The sequence below is a fragment of the Monodelphis domestica genome, chromosome 5 (assembly GCF_027887165.1).
Source record: "Monodelphis domestica isolate mMonDom1 chromosome 5, mMonDom1.pri, whole genome shotgun sequence".
In the NCBI taxonomy this organism is placed as follows: Eukaryota; Metazoa; Chordata; class Mammalia; order Didelphimorphia; family Didelphidae; genus Monodelphis; species Monodelphis domestica.
In genome coordinates this window covers 2,661,781-2,673,532 of record NC_077231.1, presented here as the reverse complement: position 1 = coordinate 2,673,532, position 11,752 = coordinate 2,661,781, and the positions used below count along the sequence as shown (strand labels likewise).

At 48.3% G+C, this 11,752-nt stretch overlaps 1 protein-coding gene across 1 annotated transcript; it reads left to right on the top strand.

The window, feature by feature from the left end:
* The first annotated feature begins 754 nt into the window (after positions 1-754).
* LOC100027731 (tyrosine--tRNA ligase, mitochondrial-like) lies at positions 755-11,448 on the top strand. The gene is made up of 5 exons (XM_007502561.3): positions 755-1,518; positions 5,725-5,892; positions 7,804-7,959; positions 8,356-8,526; positions 11,243-11,448. Exons 1-5 carry the CDS (start codon positions 755-757, stop codon positions 11,400-11,402), a joined length of 1,419 nt encoding a protein of 472 aa, XP_007502623.1. The 3' UTR covers positions 11,403-11,448.
* The last annotated feature ends 304 nt before the right edge of the window (positions 11,449-11,752 follow it).

Below are 11,752 nucleotides of genomic sequence, written 5' to 3'. Positions count from 1 at the left end.
AGCAGGGACTTCAGGATGGGGTGTGGGATTGAAGCGCCAGCCCGAAGAGTTGGGATTGGACCGTTGGCTCAGTCTGACGCCTATGTGGGGTTTTCGTGGCAGATGGGGAAACTGATGCAGACAGGGTGAGTGACTTGCTCAGGGCCACACAGCTAGGAAGTGTCCAGGCTGGACTGGAAGCACTCCGGGAGATGGGTTCTTTGAGTCTCGGAATGACTGTTGCCAAAGTCCCTTCCTCCATCCTCCCCAGACAACACGGGTCATGTCCCCTGGCTCCCCGGGGATGGGGGCACCCCAGGACTAGAAGCTGCTTTGGGGCAGGGCCTATTGGGCCTGTCCAGTCCACCAGGACAAGGACAGGAGGACGCTGACGGAGGCTCTGGGAGCTGCAGGGAGAGTCGGTTTTCCTGAGCCCAGCCTGGCCCTGTCGCCGCGGCGCCCCCTAAAGCCTGGGGCGGATCTCGGACCGGGCAGTGCCGTCCCGCGCCATTCCGGCAGAACTCCGGCTTCCCGGTTTCCTAATCGTCAAAGCCTCGCACCCATCCCGACCCATACAGTCAGAGCTGGTTACTTCGCTGTTCCGGCGACCTCCTCTAGTTTTAGAGAACAGCTGGGGGGCGTGGCTAACCCCGAGATAGTGGTGACGTCACGGCCAGCCGCTCCGCAGCTTCCCAAGAACCAGGGCCTTGGCGGGGAGGAGCCTAGTGCTGCGATCCCACAATGCCTCGCGAGGCTCTCCGCCCCGCTGAGCAAGATGGCGGCGCCCATGTTCCAGGTTTTCCGCCGGCTGTTCGGTCTGGGTCGCTGGCCCGGGCCCCGACTCTCGGGGCGGCGGTGTAAGGGTCATTTCGGCGCGCGGGACGTGCTGTTGGCGCAGAAGATGCGAGGTCTGTTCGCGGACATTTTCCCGGCAAAGGGCGTCGCCCCGGAGCTACCGGAGCTCCTGGCCGGCGGCGCCCAGACCGTGTACTGCGGCTTCGACCCCACGGCCTCCTCCCTGCACGTGGGCCACCTCTTGCCAGTGCTGGGGCTGCTGCACTTCCAACGCGCCGGGCACCACGTGATCGCCGTCGTGGGCGGGGCCACGGCGCGCCTCGGAGACCCGAGCGGCCGCAGCAAGGAGCGCACGGCGCTGAGCGCGGAGCGCGTGCGCGACAACGCGAAAGCCCTGCGCGCCTCTCTGGAGCAGCTGGCCGCGGAGCACCGGCGCTTGTTCCACGATGGGCGGCCGTGGGGCACCTTCACCGTCCTGGACAACGCGGCGTGGTACTCGCACTTGGCGCTCGTGGACTTCCTGGGCGCCGTGGGCGGCTCTTTCCGCATGGGCCCCCTGCTGAGCCGCCACAGCGTGCAGGCCCGCCTCGGCAGCCCGGAGGGCATGAGCCTGGCCGAGTTCTTGTACCCGGTGCTGCAGGCCTACGACTTCTACCACCTGCACCAGCGCTACGGCTGCCGCGTGCAGCTGGGCGGCTCGGACCAGCTGGGCAACATCATGTCGGGCCACGAGTTCGTCCGCAGGTGAGGGGCACGAGCCGGTGGGGGGGAAGCTCGTGTGGGCTCCCCCTCCCCCCGGGGGCGGGGCCTCCCGTTCCGAGGGAAAAGGGAGCCTTGGAGGAGGGGCAGGTTGAAGGGAGAAAATCCTGAGTTCTGGAGAGTCCGGGATGCCGCCCACTGATGAGGGAGGCCCGGATGTAGGGGTTTGTGGGCATCCTGCTAGAGCTAGTGATGGATGGATGGAAGAAGACGGGGTCCCTGGGAGGGGTGTGGGAAGGAGGAGTGAAGAGCTGGCAGAGAGCACCCGGAGGGAGGGGGTGCCGGGGTGCTGGGGTGCGGGCCTCCTTGCTGCAGCAGCTCAGGGAGGAGGAAGGCCCTTGAGCTAATTGTGGAGAGAGCGAAGAGAGCAGCCTCAGTGACTGTCCGCTTCCAGGAGGAGGGGAGCCTGAGCCTAGTGTGATTTTCTAAGTCACAGAAAGCCTGAGGAGGAGCCGAAGGTCAGAGTGACAGGAGCCATGGGGCCCAGAGAGAACTTTCTGGGGAAACGGGAGATGTAGGCGAAGCTGGGGGTGGGCCGTGCAAGAAGGGCTGCTTCTCCTCCAAAAGCAAAGCCAAAGAGACGGGGAGGATTTGGAGGGGAAGGTCCGAGGCACGGTGGTGGCGGTCTGGAAGTGAAGCGACTGGGACAGACTGGAGAGAGAAGGGGCTGTGGGACCCCCTTGCCAGGACAGCCCGGGGCTCCTTGGGGGCAGGGGATAGGCCAAGGGGATGTGCTTCCCCGCTTAAAAGTAATAAGGCCCCTCAGGTCTGGACCCTGCAGATTCTGCAGCAGACCCGGAGATGGGCCTTTCCCAAGTTCGCTGTCTTGGCTCCCGGCCTGGCAGTCTTCAGACATGAGGGAGGTTTCTTCTACTCCCCAGTGAGGCCTTAGACTAAGACTGGAGCTCAGAGAAGGCAGAGAGGGGGAAGATGCTACAGATGAGGGGCGGCACCATCCTAGGATTTGCCCAGCCATCCTAAGAGGCCTGCCAGTCCAGTCCCTGCCAGGAACAGGAATTCCCTTTGATTGACCAGAGTCAATAAGAGGCGAGTCAATAAGAGGCATGACACCATCTAGTGCAGTGAAGGCGAACCTTTTAGAAATGGAGTGCCGCCCCCCCCCCCCCCACTGAATGCCATGGCCCCCCCCAAAACCAAGTGCTGCCCCCCACTGAGTGCCATGCCCCCAGTGCTGTGCCCCCCCACCACCACTGAGTGCCATGCCCTCTAGTGCTGTGGCATCCCCCCATTTTCTTTTTAAGCCCCAGCCTATCTTACTATCCGTTCTAAGACAAGAGTGGCAAAGATGAGCCGTTTGGAGTTAAGTGACTTGCTCAGGGTCACCGCTAGGAAGAATCTGAGGCCGGTTTTGAACCCAGCTCCTCCCAGCTCCAACTTCAAAGGACCTGTGAGGGATCACTTTACGTGATGCATGCTGACATGTGTGCAGAAATGGCAGCCTCTCCACACCTGGCTTCTTGAGCTGTGAGAACGGTCACGTGGTGGCCACGTCTTCTGGGGTCAAACTCCGTTGGGCTGGACTGATTTTTGTACGAAAAAGCAGAATCCGTGTGCCGTCGTCATGCCAGGAGCCCCGGACTTGGCCACCTGGGTTCGACTGTGCCTCTTGGACGAGTCCGACTTCCTCAACTCTGAGCTTCTCCTGCCCCAAAGAGGAAGGAACTGGTTGAACCAAGTGATCCAGAGATCTTAAGAAGCGTTTGTTGTTCAAAGGAGAAAACAGAACTGTTTTTGCTTTAAAGCATTCTCTGCCACACTTAAGAAATGGAAAAGGAGCAGAAAATCCAGACGTCCACCAGAGGTTCGGCTCATCCCGCCTCCTCTAGCCACCTCTTAAGGCTTGTTCCTGCAGAAAGTGCCTCCTCAGCCCTAAAGCACTCGGAACGTGAGCTTATTTTTCCCCATAAAAGGGTTTGAGGAAGAGAGTTTCAGAGCAGGTCACTGGCCTCTCAGTAGAAGGTGATTCCAGACTTGAGTCAAGTGAAGGCATGAGAAGGGACCAGACAACTGCCATGTGGTTCTTGAGGTTGTTGCCTTACTGACTTGTTGGGACCCTCAGGTTGTGACAAGGAAATCACTTTAAAAGACTGATATATATTAATTTAAGGTTGCCAAGGAATTCAGCTATGTAATTCCTAAATGAAAACTCAAGTCAGCAGTCAACCTTTTATGGAGTTTTTAATTACAAACAGGAGGAAGAAAGGTATGGGGGGGGGGGGGGGGGATTAAATAGCTGGGCCAAAAGGCCCAAGCCCTTAGATACCTGAGGCAAAGAATAGAGATCAGTCCCTATCACTCACATGACCAAAATGGAGAAACAGTCCCAGGGGCCTCCACCTCCAGCCTCCTTCAGAGCAAGCCCTCCTCTCAGACTCCTTCAGAGCAAAACTTCTCAGAGCACAACCTCTCAGAGCAAAACCTCTCGACCTCCCCCCAGTCCTCAGACCCCGCTATCTTTAAGGAAACCATCTAAGTTCCCTCCCCTCAGTTCTCACATCTACCAATCACTGTCCATGTCTTCCCTGTGCCAATGGTGGCTCTAGCTTAACCCAGGACCGCCCAGAGGTCTGCCCCTTTGCACATGTCTGTTGAAGGTCATATTTTCAAATAATTAAATCTTGATCCTTGCTGCAGCCCTTCCTAAATCCTTTTACTCTGAGTAGGGTGGAGATTGTAGTTTAAAGACCTGGTTCTGTCATTCCAAGTATCTCTATTGTATCAATTCTAAAATCAATCATGACTCAAAGAACTTCCTGTTCTATGCTTAAGCATAGGTCAAAGCCCTTTCCATTGTTTAGCAAAAGGTTTCTGTCCTAAAGTAGTCTTAGGTAGGGAGGAGAAGGATCCTCCCATGCCAAGGGGTTTCATATTCCAATAGAGTTCTTACTATCAGTAGGAAATTTTTTCCAGTATGAGATTTCCCACTGGGGAAATTTCCAACATTCATAAGTCTAAGAAATTTTAAGGTTTACAAGGTGAAAGGAAACATGTTCAAGAAGTGTGCATGATGGATGGGTTTGGACGTGGTGGCTTTTCCTCCTCTTGCCCCTCGTGTCTCACCACCAGAGGAGCTGTGGTTAATTCACCCCTAACAGATACTCTGCTTGATACGCTGAACGTTTTTCCCTTTTAACCTGTCCCCCCTTCTATTTTAGAGTCAGTGCTAAGTAGAGATTCTTAGAAGAGCGTGGCAAGGGCTAGGCAGTAGGGGTAAGTGACTTGCCCAGGGTCACACAGCCAGGAAGTGCCAGGTTTGAACCCAAGCCCTCCGGACCCCAGGCTTGGTGCTCTTGGCTCTCTGCTGCCTCGCTGACCCGACCTGATACGTTTTTATTTTACGTTATGAAAAATGTAACATTGAGTATCAGGGTGTCCAACCAGACTTGCTTAGTCACTCTTCATTAACATTAAGCACAAAGTCTACTTTTTTGGTCTAAATCGCCATCCCTGGAGCTGGGTAGGTTCTTTTGAATTCAAGTCGCATCTTCATAAACGATGGATTTTTTCACATCTTCAGCCAGTGTCTACTTTGGTAGTGAACCCACAATCCATGATTTTGCTGATCAGGCTCTTTGTCCCCCCGATGAGGATTAATGGATGGTTTTCAGAGCTGCTGCGGATCAGATGACTATCTACGTAAATAGAGCCCATGTGGGGCTGCTGCTGGTGTAGAACTTGTCGGATCTTATCCTCGTCGCTGCAGGTGGCGACGAGCTGCTTAACAGAGCGCAGAGCGGGACCCGAAGCGATTTTCATTTTAAAATTCTTACTTTCTCCGTAGCCATTCCATTGGTGCAGGTTTGTAGTCGTCAGCCTTCGAAGCTTTGATTTTGACATTTTCATTTCATTTTCACTCATTTTACTGATTCTGAAACCAGGTTACACAAAGTTTAAATGACTCTTGAGAAGTAACGAATTACCGGGAGACGATGTGGAAAGGACACCATTCTAGGAGTCGAGCCCCGAGCCTTTGATTCGTGTGTACGTGTACATGTATGTACACACATCCACCTTTAATGCTCTAAATAGTTTTAGGGAGCAGCTTACAAATTGTATCAATTTAGACCTCCCCTGTCGTAGGGGTGAGTGGGGCTGGGGCCGGGGGGGGGGGGTCGGGTCTTTCCACCTTTAAATGAGCAAAGAAACACCGAAGCTGTTCTTCCTGCATAGGGTGACTGGGAAAGATGTCTTCGGAATCACCGTTCCTCTGATCACCAGCACAGCTGGAGCCAAACTGGGGAAATCTGCTGGCAACGCCGTGTGGCTCCACAGAGAGCTCACTTCTCCGTTTGAATTTTATCAGTTTTTCGTCCGACAGCCCGATGACTGTGTAGAAAGGTAAGCGGCCTTTTCCCAGAGATGTCATTTGCTGCAGAAATTAGCAGACGATTATCGGTTCACTTTTTGAAGCGAGAAGTTCCTTCTCCCGTTTTTAGATCCACAATTTCGTGCCCTTCTTACAACAGGGACTACATTTCTTTCATCCAGAATGCTTAGTAGTAGTTAGCTAACATTTCTCATGATCCTTTACCCAGAGTGTGGCCGTGACACTCATTGGTTAGCACACAAATCCTTTGCAAGGCTTGTTGAGTTGTTGTTTTGTGGATGCAAACATTTACCACCGGGGCTTTCTTTACATGAAGGGAGGGGGCACGTGTGTATGGTTCAGTATCTCTGTTGTCTCAAGTGATTGCATTCATGGCCCAACGATGTGCTATTCTTCCTCCTTAGGTTTTCTTTTTTATGTATTTACAGGTATAGTTTATCTTGGCTTTTGGAGGTCATCCTGGTTCCTTTTGGGAAAGGGTCACAAAATAGTATTTACTTATTGCTTCTTGGTAGCGTGATTTTAAGTATTTGTTCTGAACTGTTGGACAGTATTTTTTAATAACCGTAGAATAGGGAAAACTGCAAATCAGTTTAAATCGACATTCTGGAAAACTTTTTAACTGTGCCCCAAAAAGTATCAAATAAGCTGTATCTGCCCTTTGACCTCCCAACATCATTCCTTTATTTTTAACCTTCACCTTCTCTTAGATACTTAGAATCAATTCCAGGGCAGAGGAGTGGTACAGGCTAGGAAATCGGAGTTTAGTGACTTGGATAATAGTTAGAAAGTATCTGAGGCCAAATTTGAACCCAGGCCTTCCCTTCTCCAGTCCTTGTTCTTGATCCACTCTGCTATCCTGCTTCTCCTGGCAGTATTATGAAGCCTGTCCCCAGAGGAGATCCAGTAAAAAGGAATGGGGCCCATGTGTACAAAACTACGTACACTCCGTTTTTCTGCAGTACCATAGAAGCAGAAGCTAAGGGGTGTCCGTTATTCAGTGAACAGATTAGGAATGGGTTTATTTGCCATAAGAAATAACAAAGGGATAACGTCCGTGGAACCTTGGAAGACTTGGATGAGTAAGGCAGAGTGAAGTGAGCAAAATCAGAAAAGCATCACTGTAAAAGCACAAAATAAAAAGTAAAACTTTGACGGACTTGAGGATCCAGATTGTGTGACCATCGTGTACAGAATAAGAGATGCTTTTTGCACGTAGGATGCAGAAATTTATTTTGCTTGACTGGGCTGCTTATTTATCACACATGGTGGTTTTCCCCCAAAGGAAAAGAGGGAAATAAATTCATTTTTGTTCATTAAAAAATAAAATCCAACTTAAAAATAATGGAAACAACATCACTGACTGCTAGTTACAAAATGAGAATCCCTTTTAGGATTTTGATGTTGTTTTACACTATTTAATCCAAAGACCATGGATGTGGTATGAAATTGTGTTCAACTGACAAAGAAGTTGTTAATGGTAGGAATCGAGGTCAGACCGAGGTTGGATGTTCTATGTAGGCCCGTTGTCAGATGGGTACAAAGCCACATTTAAGATACTGTTTTTTTCCCAAGGAATTCATGTACCACTTGGGTGTTTTTCCAACGCATTTCCCAAATGACAGGCACCTATTTGTTTCAGTTCTTTGTTTCCATGTAGTTTTGTATCTATCGGACCTCTGTGTCCCTTTTTTCTTTTTAAGTAATTGAATCATCACGTTCTAATGCCCAAAAGTCTCGTGAGCTTTCTAAACCAAGTCCTTCCTTTGTCTGATTCTTTTAAAGGCCCAGACTGATTCTCTTCAGGTAGGCAGGCTAACCCGGTCCCTCATAGATATTCAGAACATTGGAGATTGCTTTGAAGTGTAAGGGAGAATTTACTTGTGATACAGAAGACTATCTCGCTGTTTTTTTCCTCTGAGGTACCTTAAACTCTTCACTTTTCTACCCCTTCCGGAAATCGAACATATAATGCAGATGCATATGAAAGCGCCAGAAAAACGGGGACCCCAAATACGGCTTGCAACAGAAGTGACAAAATTTGTTCATGGCCAGGAGGGATTGGGATCTGCCAAAAGGTAACCTTTTAGCATCATCGGTACCCAGCATGGTTATGTGGGCAACCTCAGCCAGCGTGGCAGCTGTATGAAGCTACATCACATCTGGGCAATCTCAGCTTTACACATAAAATGGAACAGATTTCACTTCCTTTCATGAAATATTAACTGCTGTAGTTGGAAGAATTGGGTTGAGATTTAGGCTGTAGTTCGGGTACTAACTAGCCGTATGACCTGGACAGCTTAAGAATATTTGCTCATAAATTGGATTAAATCATTCCTAAGATCTCTTCCATTTTGGAAATTCTGTGACCATTAAAATCACTGTGGGGCCAAAATGCAGGTTGTTTTTTCCAGCAGAAAGTGCATGCTTCTAAGTACTTAAGTAACTTCTGTTTTGAAATGCATGTTTTTCAGGTGTACCCAAGCCCTTTATCACTGCAGTATAGATGCACTAGAAATTATGTCTGATGAAGAGTTAAAAGAGCTGTTTAAAGAAGCTCCATTCTCCGAATTAGTTCTTGAACCTGGAACAAGCGTATTAGATACCTGTCGCAAAGCAAATGCCATTCCAGATGGCCCCAGAGGGTAAGATCATTAAAGCTCCTGTGTCCAAAGGCATGATATTCATCATGATATTTAGTCAAGATGCCGTTTCCCCCTCATCCCCCAGTCTGTAAGATCAACAAAACTACAAAAGAGGCCCTGGTCCTTTGCATGATAGAACAAGTTTCCATCGTCTTTTGTAATGGAAACGTATTTATTTATTCATTGCTTATTTTGTACCAGACCCTCTGCTCTAAGCAAACAAAGCTATAGGTGTTCAGTCATCGATGAGTACACATCCCTACGGGGGCAGGCGGCCAGAGGGCACAGCGAACTGAGTGCCGGGCTTGAAGTCAGGAATACTCATCTTCCCGAGTTCAGATCTGACCTTAGACACTTGCTAAGTGTGTGACCCGAGGCAACAAGCAAAAGAAATGGCGAGCCAGACCAGTGTTTTTGCCAAGAAAACCCTAAATGGAGCCACAAAGTCAGATACCTCTGAAGTGACTGAACTCCAACATCCTCCTGGAAGGGCCGCAATTCATAGCGATGTTTGTAAAATAAACGTAGAAAACAAGGAAGTCCGTGAAAGGGAAGTTGCCATATTACTCTTAGAGAATCAAAGAAGAGTTAGCAGAGTTGGCTTTGTTGTCTATCTGAAGGCAAGTCGAAATCACATTTTATGAGGCGTTCGGGCCTCCCGTGTCGTGCTCCCCAAACGTGTTGGTAAAAAGCCCCATCAAAGTAAACTTCAGCTCTGGACCTGGATCTGTGGCAAATATCACACAGAAACCACGTGGAGGTCACCACTGGGCCTGCCAAGCTACATTAACTCCCACTTCCCAACTCTGACTTCAGTACAAAAGTGGGAAGAGGCAAAGATGGTGACAAATAGATTGGCAGGAAAGAGGCCAAAAGGCAAACTTCCAGATGACAAAGAGAGTCATTCCGGTGTGTTCTGTACACTTTGGAAGTTAGTGGATAAGGAGGAACACTGGTTGATGGCAACAAAAAACGTAAATGCTGATATTGGTGTGATGACGAGTCATTCTGCCATAAGCTTTCTGTTTGCAGCCAGTGTCAGTATACAGACTGACAGACACGGCCCATCAGCAGCAATACAAAGTCAGAGAGAATGATGTGGCATGCCGGGAAAATAGTTCCAACCTGTTATCGGCAGTAGAAATTCAGAAACTGATGGAAGAAGGGAAATAGACAGCTTTGATAGAAATCATCTGTCATAAGGAGAAGTTAAGCCCATCAACTGCCTTAGTAACCATTTGCCAAACAAGGAAGTGATCACATAGTGATCAAATGAGCAAAAGATCCAGCAGCATCAGAATATTGTGAGGTTTGGGGCCTAGTGAATAAGAATGGAGCAGGCCCAGAAACAGGGAAGTCAGAAAAAGGAATTCGTTTTGCTTTTGAAAAGAGGAGGCAGGTTTTGTTCTGTACATGGTTCCCTGGAGATAGTGGTAGAAACGCTGGCAATGTGATCCATGGGAGAGTCCCCAGGATTCTGGATTCCCACGAATGTTTTAGAAGCAGAAAGAGGAAGGAAACCAATTGGATGCTGTCAGAAAGAATGCATCCGTCTTTTTTTCCTCCTTTGAAGATGTGCTCAGCACTCAACTGACTGACCAGTGTCTCTTCAGTAAGGTGGGTAGAGTCCAAAGCCATTGCGGCCTAATTCTTCACTCGGTGGTAGGTACCTTCAGCTACAACGTATGAACAGAGTCGATGGGGGAGATCTGTGATCGCCTTGAAATGGGACTTTCGGATTTAAAAAATGCTTCACAATGATGAGATGTAGTATGACGATATAAAAGTGATGGAGAAATTGAGTCTGAGCATGCTGCTTGCTCTGCTGCAAGCTTTCTCCTACACTAGGGAGGAGATGAAAAAACCTTTCCTTTAGCAAACTTTTTTTTACTGTTAATGGCTCACTAAAGGGTCCTTTAAGTGCTTCACAACAAAACTCCATACTTTGAAGACTCGCCCAGAAATAACTGTATAATAGATCTCCATTTCAATTTGAAATGAATGAGCTTCCTTTTTCTACTGTGATAGCGAAATCACTTTAAAAGACTGATATATATTAATTTAAGGTTGCCAAGGAATTCAGCTATGTAATTCCTAAATGAAAACTCAAGTCAGCTGCCAACCTTTTTTTATGGTGTTTTAATTATAAACAGGAGGAAGGAAGTATTAGAGGGAGAGAGAGAGGGAAAAGGGAAAGAAGGAAATAGGGCTTAAGTACCCACTTTGCTTAGGCTGAGCCAAGGGGGCCCAAGGCCCTGGATAGCAGAGGCAAAGAAAGAGATGAGTCCCTATCACACGTAACCAAAATGGAGAAAACTGTCTGTGGGCTCCTCCAACTCCAAGCACCAGGCTCCAACCACCTCTCCCTCCTCACAGGAAGTCCCGAGAATTCCTGAGCTGTCCTCTACCTCACTTCCTGTGTCTCACATGTGTCAATGGTGGCTCTAGCTTTACCTAGGACCGCTCAGAGGTCTGTCCTTTTTGCACATGTCTGTTGAAGGCCATATTCTCAAATAATTAAATCTTGAGTTTTGCTGCAGCCCTTCCTAATCTTGTTACCCTGAGTAGGGTGGAGATTGTAGTTTCCAAGACCAGATTCTGTTATTTCAATTATCTCTATTGTTGTTGATCAGGAAATAGCTAAATCCAATCTTCTAAAGAATGGTCAGAATAGGGTGGAGTAGTTTTGAAATTCACACTACATTTCTCTTTTTAGGTACCAGATGATTACAGAAGGAGGAGTCAGTATAAACCACAAACCAGTAACTAATCCAGAAAGTGTTCTAGTTGTTGGAGAACACATCCTCAAGAACGGACTTTCACTACTGAAGATAGGAAAAAGAAATTTCTACGTTATAAAGTGGCTTCAATTGTGACTGGAAAAAGTAGCTGATAATAAAAATTTTATACCATCAGCCTAAAGATGAATCTGGTGTGCTACTCTTCTCAGTTTAATCACCTTGTTTACATGGTTAATAGATAAATTAGTTCTGTGGAAGAAAAACAACTTCTGAAAATCTGAGGGAGGAAAATGTTGACATCAAGAAAAGAGTAGCAGTGTTATGTACCCTGCCTTCCCTTTTCGCTGCTGTGCAGACTGGTGAAGAAGTAAATATAAAGAATCGTTTTCATTTTAAATATAGTAGAAAATATTTACAAGGGGTGGGAGGCAAGAGTGCCTATTTTATCTATTAACCTCAGAAAAAAAGGTTTGAAACAAGAAACC